The following is a 17,708-nucleotide window of genomic DNA, read 5'->3' as shown; positions in this document are numbered from 1 at the left end:
TTTTTTAAGAACTTGCCATGCTTTCTCACTTCTTAATATTCCTGGCTTTTATCTGTACTCTTTTTTCACTTGCTCTCATACCAATTTATAATTCCTTTGTTTATATCACATCTTGTCCATTTGCCACTTGTTTATGAGCCCTGCAAGAAAAGTAAATATATCTTACTTCTGTATATTAGTCATTTCTAGCTCAGCTCATATTACATATATTTAATTGTTTTAATGAATAAATGATTATGGAGGAAAATAGTACAACAATAATAAAATATAGCCACTTTCAATTTTTCATAGTTTATTTAGTCTCATGGGTCCTCAAAAGAGGAAGAATTTTCCTACTCTGCTCCAATAGAACCAAGGAATTTTTAGTGAGATGACATCAAGAGGTTGTCAGTTTTCTTCTTTTTCATTTTCTATCAATAATCAGTCCTCTTCCTAATTTCCCAAAGAATCAAAGAATTATTAAAAAAAAGTTTCCCTGGTTCTAATTTTATACTGGAATAGTTGTAAGATTTATTTAACATTAATGTTAAATGTTTTAATCTATGTTTAAATCTAGTATATGTGAATAGAAAGAAATTTTAAAAATACATAGGCATATACAGTGAAATATCTCCTTCTTTCCCTACCCCCAAACACCCAATTAACTTTCTCAAAAACAACCTCTGTCTTAGTTTCTTCTTTATTCTTCAAGAAGTACATAATGTATTTCTGAACATAAATATATACATACTCATATAATTTTTCTTCACGTGAGAGATAGCCCAAGACAGCGATCTTTTTCATTTTGTTTTTCATTTAATGATATACTTTCAGGGTAGCTTTAGATCAAAAGATGTGTACAGATCTTAATTTTTAACAGTTATATAGTATATTTCATTCAGTGGATGTACAGTAATTCAATGTCCTTAACTGATAGGAATTTAGATCGTTCCAATATTTTTCTATTGGAAACAGTAGTCAGTATTCTTGTAGATATACCTTTTTTTTATATGTGGATATACTATTCAGGTTAATATCTAGGAACAGAATTTCTGAGTCAAAATGAATGCTTTTTAAATTTTGATAATTTCTGTCAAAATGTCCTCCATAAGAATTGTACCAATTTTGCTCTACTAGCAAAGGAATAGATTGCTGCTTTTCCCAACATCATGTTTGATCTTCATCAACTTTTGTATTTCTCTAATTCTGAATAAAATAGAATGTCTTTTTAGATATTTGAAAATATTTGCTGTATTCTTTTTTTTTATACATTTGGCACCTTTTCTATTGTGCCGAGGCTAGAAGATATTTATATATATTAAGATATTAATCTCTTGTCTGTAATTCATGTTACTATGACAGATATTCTGAAAGGCAGAAATATAAGCTGAACTGGAAGAGTAAGGACAATTTGTTGCTGTTAAAGGGGTAATAGAAAACTTTAGGTTTTGGCCTAGGATTGTATTCTTGTGTAATTTGTAAGGTCAAATACAAATAAATATTTAGGGGCTGACTGTTATTCAACATAGTATTGGAAATCGTAGCCTCAACAATCAGACAACACAAAGGAATAAAAGTATCCAAATTAGCAACGAGGAAGTCAAAGTTTCTCTCCTCACAGATGATCTGATAATCTATATGGAAAACCCAAAATATTCACCAGAAAAAACTGCTAGAACTGATCCATGAATTCAGCAAAGTTGCAGGATATAAAATCAATGCACTGAAATCAGCTGCATTCCTATACACCAATAATGAAATAACAGAAAGTGAAAGCAAGGAATCAATCTCATTTACAATTGCATCAAAAACCATAAAATACCTCGGAATAAACCTAAACAGAGGTGAAAAATTTTTTCACTGAAAACTATAGAGAGCTTATGAAAGAAATTGAAAATGAAACAAAAAATAGAAAAATTATTTATGCTCATGGATTAGAAGAACAAATATTGTTAAAATGTTGATACTACCCAAAGCAGTCTACATATTCAATGCCATCCCTATCAAAATAACACCAGCATTATTCACAGAGCTAGAAGAAACCTAAAATTTGTATGGAACCAGAAAAGACCCCAAAGAGCCAAAGCAATCCGGAAAAAGAAAACGGAAGCTGGAGACATCACAATCCTGGACTTCAAGCTGTATTACAAAGCTGTAATCATCAAGACAGTATGGTATTGGCACAAAAACAGACACTCAGATCAATGGAACAGAATAGAGAACCCAGACACGGATCCCCAAATGTATGGCCAACTAATCTTTGACAAAGCAGGGAAGAATATCCAATGGAATAAAGACAGTCTCTTCAGCAAATAGTTCTGGGAAAACTGGACAGTGACGTGCAGCAAAATGAACCTAGACCACTTTTTTACACCAGACACAAAAATAAACTCAAAATGAATAAAAGACCTAAATGTAAGACAGGAAGCCATCAGAGAAAGCAGGCAAAAACCTCTTTGACCCTGGCCGCAGCAACTTCTTACTCAACACATCTCCAGAGGCAAGGGCAACAAAAGCAAAACTGAACTGTTGGGACCTCTTCAAGAAAAAAAAGCTTCTGCACAGCGAAGGAAACAATCAGCAAAACTAAAAGGCAACTGACAGAATGGGAGAAGATATTTGCAAATGACATATCATAAAGGTTAGAATACAAAATCTATAGAGAACTTATCAAACTCAACACCCAAAAAATGAATAATCCAGTGAAGAATTGGGCAAAAGACATGAATAGACTTTTCTTCAAAGAAGACATCCAGATGGCCAACCGATACATGAAAAAATGCTCAATATCACTCATCATCAGGGAAACACAAAACCACAATAAGATAGCACCTCACGCCTGTCAGAATGACTAAAATGAACAACTCAGGCAATGACAGATGTTGGCGAGGAGGTGGAGAAAGAGAATTTCTTTTGCACTGCTGGTAGAAATGTAAATTTATGCAGCCACTCTGGAAAACAGTATGGAGGTTCCTGAAAAAATTAAAAATAGAACTACTCTATGACCTAGCAATTGCACTACTAGGTATTTATCCAAGGGATACAGATGTGCTGTTTCGAAGGAGCACATACACCCCAATGTTTATAGCAGTGCTATCAACAATAGCCAAAGTATGGAAAGAGCCCAAATGTCCATTGACAGATGGATGGATAAAGAAGATGTGGTATATATACAATAGAATATTACTTGGCCATCAAAATGAATGAAATCTTGCCATATGCAACTCTGTGGATAGATCTAGAGGGTATTATGCTAAGCGAAATTAGAGAAAGACAAATATCATATGGCTTTACTCATATGTGGAATTTAAGATACAAAACAGGGAAGGGAAGGGAACATAAGGGAAGGGAAGCAAAAAGAATATAAAAACAAGAAGAGGGACAAAACATAAGAGACTCTTAAATATAGAGAACAAACAGCGTTGCTGGAGAGGTTGTGGGTGGGGGGGATGGGCTAAATGGGTAAAGGGCATTAAGTAAGACACTTGTTGGGATGAACACTGGGTGTTATACATAGAGAATAAATCACTGGAATACATTCTTGAAATCATTATTACACTATATGCTAACTAAGTTGCATGCAAATTAAAAAATAAATAAATAAAATTAAAAAATAAATTGGAGGCTGAATTATCCTTGTTGAAAACTAGTGAAGACACTTTCCCTCTCCCCCACCTTTTTTTTTTGAGCTTTTACTTTAGAAAACTTGTAATTAAATTTTTTTTCTGTCTTTGAAATGTATGTAAAAACTAAATCTAAGTGAGCCTCTTGCCAACTTTATGACTCAGAAGTGTCTTTGTCAGGGACCTAAGAAGTCTCCTGAAATATAATCATCAATGTGGATACTGCCCCATCTCCCATTTTCCATGGTAGCTTAGAAGCCTAGCTTTGGTGGCCTATCTGCTAAGTTGCAAAACTATGTCAAGTAATAAAGATGTGTGTATTTTTCCTTTGTATGAAGCCAATTAGCAAACAAAGATGGCCATCCAATTATCAGGTGAATCTATGATGAATTATGTATGACAAAGTGTGCTGTCAAATCTTTTTGAGAACTAGTTCCTATTTATCTTGAGAACATGTATGTAAATGGTTTGTATTTGCTTGGCTACATAAAGGAATGAGATTTCCTTATGTCTTTGCCATCTCTTATCAGATTGTCTGTGATTCACATATTCTCTTGCTTTAATGCTTATTCAATAATAAAACTGTTTCTTTCTCTTCTACTTTTGTGGATAGGTTTTCTGTCTTGGCAGGAGATATTTTTAATTCCATTTCTACAACAAATTCTACTAAGTTTTTTCAATCTATGACTCTGTCATTTCTAAAATTAGGGAGATGAGTTCATCTTTGAGATCCCTTATAGCCCCATAAATTCTAGGAAAGCAGCTGTATGGTGTATAAGGCTCAAAAACAATATAAACAATTTTCTGAGTGATGTCAGGTAGTCTTCTTTTTCGCTAAGAAATTAAAAACAGATTCTGCCCCCAAATGTTTTAAACCAAGGCTCTTACTTTTATGTTCTCAACAATGTTTTCATAGCATGTTTCATATCTTTGTTCCTCAGACTATATATTATAGGGTTGATGAGTGGAGTAACTACAGAATAAAACAAAGTCACCATCTTCTGCATCCCAGCTTCACGCTCAGATGTTGGGCTAACATACATGACCATCACTGAGCCATAGAACAGTGAAACCACCGCCAGATGGGACCCACAGGTCGAGAAAGCTTTTCTTCGTCCAGCTGCTGAAGGGACCCTCAACACAGCTCTCAGAACAAGAGCATAGGACACCACGATAAAGAAAAAGGGAATAAATAAGAGCAGAGAACTTAAGGTGGAGCTAGTTAACTCTATTGCAGGGGCTCTAGTACAGGTGAGGGCCAACAGGGGACCAGGATCACACAGGAAGTGGTCAATAATCCTGGATCCACAGAAGGACATTTGCGAGATGATGATGATGGGAATCAAGAACCAGAGGAAACCAAATACCCAGCAGCTGATCACAAGATTGGTGCAGAGACGTCCAGTCATAATGGTTGGATAGTGTAGAGGCCAGCAGATGGCAAGGTACCGATCAAATGCCATAATGGCCAAGAAGAAGCATTCTGTAGAACCCAAGGAGAAGAAAAAGTAGAACTGGAGAAAGCACCCAGAGAAGGAAATGACCTTGGTGTCAGAGAGGAAGTTGGCTAACATGTTGGGGACAGTGGAGGTGACATACCAGATCTCTAGGAAGGAGAAGTTGGCAAGCAAGATGTACATGGGTGTGTGGAGTCTCTGATCCCAGCGCACAGCACAGATGATGGACCCGTTGCCCATGAGGGTCAGGAGGTAGATAACAGAGAAGAGCACAAAGAGGAGGATCTGCTCCTCCCTGGAGCAAGGGAAGCCCAGGAGGATGAAGCCAGTGATGGTGCTGGAGGTGTTGGGGGTGTTGGAGATATTCATGTATCTGGGAGCTGTGAAAAGACCATCAAATTATTGAATGTCTGTGTATATAGGGACCCACATATGTATTGAAACCACTCTGTGGAATGCAATAAACATTTATATGTCAGTGGTTAGTATTTTTGTCTAATCCCGAAATATTGTTCTGGCTTAGTCATTGGACTGAAAAACACAAGCAGCCAGTGAATATGAGTGGATAGACAGAAATGTTTCTTTATTGTGAAATATATGGAAACATGCTTAATACATAAACTTATAGCTTAATAAGTCATTATACATAAACCTCCATAGTAACTACCACCAAGATCAAGAAATAGACTGTCACTTGCATCCTAGAATCCTCTCTCATGCTCCATCACAATCACTATCCTCTGCCTCTCTATTCCTCCAATTGTAACATTCTCTTTTCCTTAAGGTAATCGCTTCTTTGTTTTTATTTTAATAAAAAAGTATGCATTCCTAAACAAAAATATTTGGTTTTTCTTGTTTTTCTACTTTACATAAAGGAAAGTATACATTTGGATGGCTTCTTTTGTTCAACAGTAAGTTCGTGAAATTCATGTTGTTGCATGTATCTGTAGTTTTTCCTTCTCTATACTATTACATTCCATGAATAAACCGTAACATAGATTAATTATTAGCTATCAGGAATAATGCTACTATGAATATAAAGTTCATTTTTCTTGGTTCACACATGCATGCATTTCTATATGCTGGATAATAGAATATGTGCATCTTCAATTTTATTAGATTAAACTCAACAGTGTTCCATCATTATTGGACTATTTTCCGCTTACATTGACAGTACATGAGAGCTCTGATTGTCAACACCCTTTTCTAATACTAAGGTCTATATTTACCAGAGCCTGGGGAATGATGTATAGAGTGCATTTTAACTGCTTTCTCTTTTTTGTTTTCTTCTGGTGATATTAGACTGGGTAGTTCTCCTCTTGGCAGTAATTTTTTCCAGAGTAGGTGGTTACATCAGAACAGCTCTGCTTTCAGGAGAGAATAGTCCAGAAGTGATTAAGAAAAAATAAATAAATAAAAATAAAAAAAATAGAAAAGAAAAAAGGAAAAAGAAAAAAAGAAAAAAAAACTATCCTCAAACTTGGTTTAGGAGAACATTGTAATGCATGATGTAATTCACAGCCACTTCTGGGAAGTCTGTTACCATCTTACATGAACACTGAGTCTTATGATCAGTCTTTTAATTTAAATAAGACATTTCTTTACTGTACCTCCCACTTTTCCTGTATGCCTCTTCCAAGAGAGAACTCTTTGAAGTGGCTCACTCAGAAGCATCTTACTGAGCAGAAAGTTTCAAATAGAACTTTTTCATAGGCTCAAAATCAGTTTGTGTAAGTTAGTTTACCAGAAGTGACTGGGAATTAGCATAATGCTTTGCACTTAGACAGCTCTTAATTAATATTCATAAAAATGATTGAATAACACACTTTTTTCGGTTTCCAGAGAGAGATCACACCCACAGAGCTATTTGTGGACAAAGCTAATTCAAATTGTGTGGCCTTGGAGCAGCAGACCCTTAGGACTAATGGAATCACTTTTCTGTTTTAAGGTAGTTAATGAACTCACTGATTCTATTTGGCAATGCAATCTACCAATTTCAGGAATAAAAGATTCAAATTGTAGCAAATAGCTTTAGCTCACTTCTGTTAATATAGTTCTCCAGCCATCTAGGGTAGGTACAGTTGAGGGATAGGATGAACATTAATTTGGCTTTGTGGAAATAGGTCTTTGATTGTCTGGGCTGGGAATATGACTACAAAATCCACTGGTTTCTATTCCAGCTCTATGAATTGTGGAACCTGATACTATTGATCCAAAGTTAAGGTACACGGAGCAGGAAACTTGAAAAGAAGAGAAAGCTTCCTTCTAGTCACTGCTTGGGAGTGCCTCAAGGCAGAATGAGTTTAGAAGGTTATACATTTGCATAATGGCTTTATGCTTTTCTGAGTTAAAACAACAACAACAACAACAACAACAACAACAACAACAAAACCGTTGTTAAATAATCCTGTCCTCAATCCTGGGTCTTAGTTATTATAGCCTCTGTAAATAGGGCATGCCTAAGGAACATGAAAAATATCTATTTCCATTATCTGGATTATAGTATCAATTAAACAATCAAGTTATTTTTGAGAGTTGCATAGTTATCCAAGGAATCTGACAGTGGTCTATTGATGATAGTGTATTTTTGTGTTGATTTAAGAGGATTTGTGACAGGGGACCAGCAAACTGAGTAATAATTTAGAATTTATAATCTGTGTACCAAAGCTTCCCTTTCAGAGACAGATCTAGGTCTGGATTTCATATGATTTTCATGACATGGGGGACTCATCTGGTCAATAAAATTTCCCAAGGTCCTGCTATTTTATATCTTAACTTATATTACAGTGAGGCTTTTAGAGTCTCAGCTGTGGGAGGAACAGGTTCTGGTTCTTGTACCATAAACTTACACTTTCTAAATGCCCTTTCCTTTCTGATTTTAAGAACATGTGGCTAGGGACTGAGATTAAGTTTCAGATACCAAATATCCCATTTTTTGAAGGCAAACTTAAATCAGACATAAAATATCTAACATACATTTGCATTACCTTACACTGTTCTCATTCAGGATGAACATATTCACAATGTGGTCTTTTCTGAAGCAACCATTTTTCCAAATGCCCTGTTCTTCGAATGGGGCTGTTAACAAATGTTGGATCCACTAATGAATGGAAGAAGTGGCTCAAAATAAAATTTACTTAACGTGTGAAATTCACTTATGGACTTTAAATTCAATAAAATTTTCAGTAGGTCAAAATAATTCATTACTAATTGTGTTTGGGGCATTTTTTTTTAATTTTTTTTCAATGTTTATTTATTTTTGGGACGGAGAGAGACAGAGCATGAACGGGGGAGGGGCAGAGAGAGAGGGAGACACAGAATCGGAAACAGGCTCCAGGCTCTGAGCCATCAGCCCAGAGCCTGACGCGGGGCTCGAACTCACGGACCACGAGATCGTGACCTGGCTGAAGTCGGACGCTTAACCGACTGCGCCACCCAGGCGCCCCAGGGGCATTTTTAACCAAAGTGTTTTGTAGGATGTTTCTAAAAGGTTATGTTTTGCAATAATCACATTGTCCATCGCCTCAAAATATTTTCAGCAGTTTGAATGGCTTAATGTTTAAGGACTTACTTTTCCTGGTTTAGTCTAATTTTACATCCCTTCCTTTCTTTTGCACCTCACATCCAATGCATCAGCAAGATGCTTCTGTTTCTAAACTATGACTCCCATCATGCACTTCTCTTTGTCTTCACTGTTTTCTCCCAATTTCAAATGACATCCTTTCTTCCTTGGACTTCTGCAGCAGCAACCTAACACAAGTCCTTGCTTCTACTTTTGTTCCTCTACCCTCAATTTTCCAAGCAGCAGCATATTACTCCTTAAAAATGGAAAAATCAATCATGTTAGACTTTTGAGTAAAACCATTTCTTCTCAGAACAGTTCTGTGTCAGGAAGTCTCACAAAGCTGTTCTAGAAAGCTAGGAGGGATTCTAGAAAATAAGAATGGCCATCATCATTTTATGCTTAATCTAATATATTTAACAGAACTGTATTGCTACTTATCTTTTATCACTTAGCTCATTTGTACAGAAGAAACTATGATGCTTACCTGCCACAAGTCTTAGCTGGAGCTCTCAGGGGGAAAAAAAAAGACTGATTCCCACTGCAGAGGGGGCTGTGAATATCACTGTGTTTATGACTCCATGCTGAGTTAGTCGACTGAGTTAATTAGCAACAATCATCTTGTTTTGGTTTACTTGTTTAATTAGTCAACCTAGGAAAGGTTGAGATAGACCACATGAGTGAGCGAGGTCATGCCATACACAGTTGGAGGAAGACATTTCCTGATCTTGGTATGTTCATATGTTGGCCCTCTCTCCATAGCCAGGTTAGAAATGTCTCATGACAACTCAATTTCCTCCTTTAGCTGGTTTGTATAGTTTCAGTGAGGGGGTTGTCACATCAGTAACATTGGTAATCTGTTTCTAGAAAATACTTAAAAGTAAGGATAATTTTCCCAATTAGGCCGGCAGGCCGGTGTGCATAACAGAAAAATATTGGATTTAGAGTCAAGAGCTTTTTTTTATTAGTCATAGGAAATTAATACTCAGTTACCTTAAAGTAGGCATAAAAATGCCCTCTTTAAAGGGCTGCTGTAAAGATTATTGAATGAGATAAATGCCTGTGGAAGTACCTTGACCATTGCCTGACCAGTAAAAGCTTAAGAAATATTGGTTGTATGTGTATGGCTATAGCAAATTTGAAGAGAGCTGCAGGTAAAAGCTAGGAGATTATGACTTTTGCTCTTCTCCATACTTCATAAGCTTATTACCTGGATCAGCAAAGGGAGTTCCAAACTGAAGCTTCTCAAATTTTCTGTTTTATTTTCTTAGAGAGATGACAGTAATTAGGAGAAAAGAGGTGGAAATGATTGTGATAAGCATCCTTGATTTTGTTTGTGGAAGGGTGGAGGGTTTATAAGCAGAGCCTGTCAGGAAGTAGTCCCTGTTTTTTGTTTTTGTTTTTTGTTTTTTTTTTTTTAATCCTTGAAGATCCATTTACTGCTTCTAAAAGGAAAACAGTGTCAAGAGACATTTTTCTGCTTGTTATTCACTTCCCTTGGGACCTACCTTAACTTTTTTTTCCCCTATAATAATATTTTTTCCCTCTTTTAAACCTCTCACAAGTAGAATGACATTTTAACAAATCAATCGACTGGTTGTTTTATTAATTAATCAACCAATAAGTCTATCCCTAACTTCTCTAAGTGTGCCCCTGTTCAATTCCTGCCTCTTACCCCACTCTGAACTCACTCCCCAGGTAGCCACTGATATTTCTCTCACTGTAGATGTTTGCATTTCCTACAGCATTATATAAATGGAATAATACCATGCTCCTTTTTTTTTTTTTTTTGGTCTACTTCCTTTTACTCAGCACAATTATTTTGAGATTCATCCATGTTGTTGCATCTGTCAATAGATCATTCTTTTTATTGCTGAGTAATATGTAATATGTATGTATATGTAATATGTACGTAAAGATGTATAAGAATTTATTAATTCATTCACCTTTTGATGGGTGTGGGTTGTTTCTAGTTATTAGAAATAAACTATGTTATTAGAAGTAAACCTGCTAGGAACATTTGTGTATAAGACTTTGTATGTCATATGCTTTTTCCTATTAGGTAAATAGCTATGGGTGAAATGGCTTTATCAAGTGGTAGATATATGCTTAACTTTTTAAGAAGCTGCCAACATTTTACATTCACACTAGCAGTGTATGAGAGTTCCAGTGCATTTATATCATCACCAACACTGGTATGGTTGGTCTTTTTTTTTTTTTTTTAATGTTTATTTATTTTTGAGACAGAGAGAGACAGAGCATGAATGGGGGAGGGTCAGAGAGAGAGGGAGACACAGAATCTGAAACAGGCTCCAGTCTCTGAGCGGTCAGCACAGAGCCCGACACAGGGCTCGAACTCACGGACCGCGAGATCATGACCTGAGACGAAGTTGGACGCTTAACTGACTGAGCCACCCAGGCACCCCATGGTTGGTCTTTTTAATTTTAGTCATTCTGGTATGTATACAGTAGTAACTCATTGTGTTTTTAACTTGTAATTCCCTTATGACTAGTGATGTTTAAATATATTTTCATTTGCTTATTTGTCATTTATATATGTGCTGTTCAATGCTCAAATATTTTATCAATATTTTTATTGGGTCATTTTTTTTCTTTTTTTAAAAATAGTTTTTTTAATGTTTATTTTTTTGGAGAGAGAGAGACAGAGCTTGAACAGGGGAAGGGGCAGAGAGAGAGAGGGAGACACAGCATCTGAAGCAGGTTCCAGGCTATGAGCTGCAGCACTGAGCCTGAGGCGGGGCTCAAATCCACAAACTGTGAGATTATGACCTGAGCCAAAATCCAACACTTAACCAACTGAGCCACCCAGGAGCCCCTTTTAAAGTTTTTTTTCTTTAATGTTTATTTATTTTTGAGAGACAGAGATGGTAAGTGGGGGAAGGGCAGAGAGAGAGGAAGAAACAGAAGCTGACACAGGCTCCAGGCTCTGAAATGTCAGTGCAGAGCCAGAGGTGGGGCTCGAACCCACGAACTGGGAGATCATGACCTGAGTTGAAGTCAGATGCTTAACTGACTGAGCCACCCAGGTGCTCTGGGTCATTTGTTTTCTTATTATTGACTTTTGAATGTTCTTTACATATTCTGATTGCAAGTCCTTCAACAGATTTTTAAACCTTTTTAGTATTTTAGTTAACATACAGTGAAATATTGGTTTTAGGAGAATTCAGTGATTCATCACTTACATAAAACATGCAGTGCTTATCACAAGTGATGTCCTTAATACCCATCAGCCATCTATCCCATCTCCTACCCACCTTCCTCCATCTGCCTTCAGTTTGTTCTCTATTGTTAAGAGTCTCTTGTGGTTTGTTTCCCTTTCTTCTCTTCCCCCCTTTCCATATGTTCATCTGTTTTGTTTCTTAAATTCCACATATGAGTGAAATCTTATGATATTGTCTTTCTCTGACTTATTTCACTTAGCATAATACAGTCTAGCTCCAGCTGTATCATTGCAAATGGCAAGATTTCATTATTTTTGATGGCTGTATAATATTCCATTGCATATATACATAACACTTCTTCTTTATCCATTCATCAGTCAGTGGATCAAAGGGTAGCTCTATTTTTAGTTTTTTTTGAGGAACCTCCATACTGTTCTACAGAATGTCCACACCAGTTTGCATCCCCACCAGCAGTGGAAGAGCGTTCCCCTTTCTCTGCATCTTTGCCAACACCTATTGTTTATTGTGTTAATTTTAGCTATTCTGACAGGTGTGAAGTGCTTTCTTGTTGTTTTGATGTGTATTTCCCTAATGATGAGTGATGTTGAGCATCTTTTTGTCTGTTAGCCATCTGGGTATCTTCTTTGGAAAAGTGGTTATTCATATCTTCTGCCTATTTCTTAACTGGATTGTTTTTTTGGATATTGAGTTTGATAAGTTCTTTATAAAGTTTTGATACTAACCCTTTATCAGGTATGTTGTTTGCAGTATCTTCTCCCATTCCGTAGGTTGCCTTTTAGTTTTGTTGTTGGTTTCCCTTGCTGGGCAGAAGTCTTTTTTTTTTTTAATTTTTAAAAGTTTACTTATTTTTGAGAGACAGAGACAGAGCCCAAGTTGAGAAGGGCAGAGAGAGAAGGAGACACAGAATCCAAAGCAGGCTCCAGGCCATGAGCTGTTAGCACAGAGCCTGATATGGAACTCTAACCCACAAACTATAAGATCCTGACCTGAGCTGAAGTCGATGCTTGACTGACTGAGCCACCAAGTCACCCTCAGAAGTTTTTTTATCTTGATGAAGTCCCTGTAGTTCATATTTGCTCTCATTTCCCTTGCATTTGGAAACATGTCTAGTAAGAAGAGTTAATACCTATTCTTTTCAAACTGTTCTAAAAATAGAAATGGAAGGAAAGCTTCCAAACCCATCCTATGATGCCAGCATTACTTTGATTCCAAAGTCAAGGACCCCACTAAAAAGGAGAATTACAGGCCAATATCCCTGATAAACATGGATGCAAAAATTCTCAGCAAGATACTAGCAAATCAAATTCAATACTACATTAAAAGAATATTCACCATGATCAAGTGGGATTTATTCCTGGGCAGTAGGGCTGGTTCAATATTCACAAATCAATCAATGTGATACACCACATTAATAAAAGAAAAGATAAGAACCACATGATCCTGTCAATAGATGCAGAAGTATTGACAAGATACAACATCCATTCTTGATAAAAACCATCAATAAAATAATAGATGGAATATACCTTGGCATCATAAATGCCATATACAAAAGACCCATAGTTAATATCATCCTCAATGGGGAAAAAGTGAGAGCCTTTCCCCAAAAGTCAGGAACAAGACAAGGATGCCCACTCTCACCATTACTGTTCAATATAGTATTGGAAGTCTCAGCCTTAGCAGACAACGAAAAGAAATAAAGGGAATACAAAGTGGTAAGGAAGAAGTCACACATTTGCTATTTGCAGACGATATGATCCTCTATGTAGAAAACTCAAAAGAGTCCACCCCAAAATTGCTGGAACTAATACATAAATTCAGCAAAGTTGCAGGATACAAAATCAACTTGTGGAAATCTGTTGCATTTCTATACACCAATAACAAAGCAGCAGAAAAACCAAGGAATCAATTCCATTTACAATTGCACCAAAAACAATAAGTTACCTAGGAGTAAATCCAGCTAAAGAGGTAAAACATCTGTACCCTGAAAACTTATGAAAAAAATTGAAGAAACACAAAGAAATGGAAAAACATTTCATGCTCATGGATTGGAAGAATAAACATTGTTAAAATGCCTTTATTACCCAAAGTAATCTACACATTTAATGCAATCCCTATCAAAATACCATCAGCATTCTTCACAGCGCTAGATCAGTGTTAAAATTTGTATGGAACCACAAAAGCCCCTGAATAGCCAAAGCAATCCTGAAAAAGAAAAACAAAATTTGAGGCATCATCATTCTGGATTTCAACCTATATTACAAAGCTGTAGTCATCAAGGCAATATGGTACCTGCACAAAAACAGACAGATGAATGGAACAGAATATAAAACCCAGAAACGGACCCACAACTCTATGGTTAACTCATTTTTGACAAAGCAAGAAAGAATATCCAATGTAAGAGCAGAATTCTTGTTTTGTTTCTGATTTTAGAGGGAAAGCATTCACTTTCACCATCAAGTATTCATGCCAGATGTAAGTTTTTGAAATGTTCTTTACGGATCAAAAATGCTTCAAACTTTGCCACAGTGGCAGTATCGTAGCCAATGAGGCTTATCTGAAGTGTGATTATTGCTAATTGAAAGCTTTTCATAGATCAAAGATGTTTTTGATGAATCGCAGTTCGCTAAGAACTTTTATCAAGAAGTGATGTTGGTTAGAATGTATTTTAATATGTGCAGGTATATTACGTATAACTTAGATTCTTATGTGCCAACTTGGGCATTTACATCATCTAACAGGGTTTAAATGGGAAAACTAATGCCAAATTTCAAGCAACCTGGTTCTGAGAAAAGTTTTGCCCTTAACTTACATTCCATTTGTTAGTTGAGAGTTTGCTATACTAATGTTTCCTTTTTTAAAGAATTATCATGTAAACATCATCAATAATTAAGCCCTACAAAGGGCCTGACAAAATAAAAACTGTTTCTTCGCATCTGGTGTTTTCATGGCAGCATACACTAGTGATGCAAATGGAATATGAGTATTTCCTTAGAAAAACACAGGGAATGAATCTATAAGCTTCATCAATGCAGCCCTTAGTAGCCTATGGCATGTGATCTGAAGTTAGTTGTTTGCCAAGGTGACTCTCCATCTCACAGATTTCTGTTCACTGGTAGAGGCTACTCTCTGCTCTAGAGGGTGACTTGTTCCCATCAAACTGTGTAAGAGAAAACCACAAGTGGGAAGTAATTGGTCCTCATGGCTGCTGAATATCCATATACTGTTTTAATTTCTCTCTTTCTGCTGCCAGGATCCTGAAGGCATTTTGCTCTCACTGCCACTCACCTCAAAATCTGCTCTCTAGTGTCCTACAAATTCCACTCACTATCGTATTAAGATCAAGTTATAGAAATAAAATTCCCTCTCTCCTTATTTCAGCCAGCATATTATTTGATACATTTAAGAGGAAAATTTCTGAGTAAAAAAAAGAGAACAAAATCAAAGAAAAAAGCATGTCTTCAGAATACATGTATCTTATTTCAAGATAATTAAAACATTTACTTAAAAGTTTTTTTGACTAATATAGTTTACTGAATTCATGTACTACTTCCCATGAATAAACCCCTCCCCTGCATTTCAGTCATGCCAGGACTAACTCTTTCCCAAACTTCCCGTTTCTTTTTCAGTTCTCAGTCACCCTTTCCTTCAACTCCTCACTTTTCTTTGGATGGCAGGTGTGACAGCTCTGTACAGGTGAATTACTTCCAGTGCAGAAAGAAGTTAATAAACTTCATAAGGCATATATCGTGATAGTAACAGTTCCTTCCATTCTTATGAATACTCCTCCTAAGTCAACTTATACATTGTAGAAGAGAACTTTGGTATCCAAATAAGGGGTTATTAATCTTTGAATTGGGTGAACATGCAGTTAGCTCTAAATTTTATTCTTAGTGTATTCTGGGCCAGACTTCTGGAGTAAGGCAGAACATCAGAAAGCTAATATTTGTATCAACATTCTTAGATCTGGGAAGAATTGCTTTTCTTCTATATAATGCCTTTGAATCTTACTGAGAAATGTTATGAGAAGCAGGTATATAGAACCAGATTATATCTATGTATATCTGTGTCTATTTATCTATCATCTATATCAGATACTTTGGAGGGTCAATATTCACTGTATTTCTTAGTTTCCTTAGTATGAATCCCCATGAAAGAAATTGTTACAGCATTAAGAGCCATTAATTTAGCTTTCCCTGAACCCACGTGTTTTCTTCTCATAGTTAATAAAAATCATACAGCAAATAATGTTTCCCCATTCTTCACTTTGTTGTTGTTTTTTTTATATATATATATGAAATTTATTGACAAATTGGTTTCCATACAACACCCAGTGCTCATCCCAAAAGGTGCCCTCCTCAATACCCATCACCCACCCGCCCCTCCCTCCCACCCCCCATCAACCCTCAGTTTGTTCTCAGTTTTTAACAGTCTCTTATGCTTTGGCTCTCTCCCACTCTAACGTCCTTTTTTTTTTTTTTTTTTTTTTTTCCTTCCCCTCCCCCATGGGTTCCTGTTAAGTTTCTCAGGATCCACATAAGAGTGAAACCATATGGTATCTGTCTTTCTCTGTATGGCTTATTTCACTTAGCATCACACTCTCCAGTTCCATCCACGTTGCTACAAAAGGCCATATTTCATTTTTTCTCATTGCCACGTAGTATTCCATTGTGTATATATACCACAATTTCTTTATCCATTCATCAGTTGATGGACATTTAGGCTCTTTCCATAATTTGGCTATTGTTGAGAGTGCTGCTATGAACATTGGGGTACAAGTGCCCCTATGCATCAGTACTCCTGTATCCCTTGGATAAATTCCTAGCAGTGCTATTGCTGGGTCATAGGGTAGGTCTATTTTTAATTTTCTGAGGAACCTCCACACTGCTTTCCAGAGCGGCTGCACCAATTTGCATTCCCACCAACAGTGCAGGAGGGTTCCCGTTTCTCCACATCCTCTCCAGCATCTATAGTCTCCTGATTTGTTCATTTTGGCCACTCTGACTGGCGTCTTCACTTTGTTTTAAAGGGAGTTCATAGCATAGTTAGTGGCTTGCTTTAATACAAACATAAAATCTTATCCAAAAATTGTCATTCTATTTTTTTCTTTCTAAGTTGATATTTCTCTTATTTTTTGTTTCATTGCACTTTTCTTTCAGTACATCAGATCCTTAATGTAACAAGGTGGAATATTGTATAATAAAGGCACATATAAATAAACATGTAACTAAATAAATAGTTACAAGATAAGAAGAGCTTCTGAAGTGGAAAGGATTTTATTAAGCTGGAATTTTTATTAAGCCTTCCTCTATGGTATTAAGCAGGCTTTCCCAGGAGTTCAGATAAAACACTATTGTGTTTTAGAAGGTTCTAGATGATCTGATCCTGCCTGTCTCTCTAGCCTCCTATACCATCTTCATTTTGGGTAGCCAAATAAATTATTTAATATTCTTTGAAAACCACAAACTTTAACCTATACTTACATGGGATTTGGTTCCCCTAGAACTTTGCATAGCATATTTTATGACTTTGAAATATCACCTCCTAACAAAGGCACTCTCGAGCCATGTCATCTAAATTACTCACTATCCTACCCAAAATTTTTTTTTTAATTTTTTTTTCAACGTTTATTTATTTTTGGGACAGAGAGAGACAGAGCATGAACGGGGGAGGAGCAGAGAGAGAGGGAGACACAGAATCGGAAACAGGCTCCAGGCTCTGAGCCATCAGCCCAGAGCCTGACGTGGGGCTCGAACTCACGGACCGCGAGATCGTGACCTGGCTGAAGTCGGACGCTTAACCGACTGCGCCACCCAGGCGCCCCGAGGAACATAAAGTAGATTAGTGGTTTCCAGGGTCTGATGGAGAGGGAAGTAGGGAATGACTG

The 17,708-nt window shown here is 36.6% G+C and overlaps 1 protein-coding gene and 1 pseudogene across 1 annotated transcript; one reads left to right on the top strand and one right to left on the bottom strand.

The window, feature by feature from the left end:
• Positions 1-4,492: 4,492 nt before the first annotated feature.
• LOC124508167 (olfactory receptor 11G2-like) lies at positions 4,493-5,471 on the bottom strand. Its single transcript, XM_047074582.1, has one exon. It carries the CDS (start codon positions 5,426-5,428, stop codon positions 4,493-4,495), a length of 936 nt encoding a protein of 311 aa, XP_046930538.1. The 5' UTR covers positions 5,429-5,471.
• Positions 5,472-14,337: 8,866 nt separating this feature from the next.
• LOC124509062 (uncharacterized) lies at positions 14,338-14,496 on the top strand (annotated as a pseudogene).
• The last annotated feature ends 3,212 nt before the right edge of the window (positions 14,497-17,708 follow it).

Source organism: Lynx rufus, unplaced genomic scaffold (genome assembly GCF_022079265.1).
Source record: "Lynx rufus isolate CCGP_SWC_20201006 ecotype Redwood Valley unplaced genomic scaffold, mLynRuf1.p SCAF_13, whole genome shotgun sequence".
In the NCBI taxonomy this organism is placed as follows: Eukaryota; Metazoa; Chordata; class Mammalia; order Carnivora; family Felidae; genus Lynx; species Lynx rufus.
This window is presented reverse-complemented; position numbering and strand designations above follow the sequence as displayed.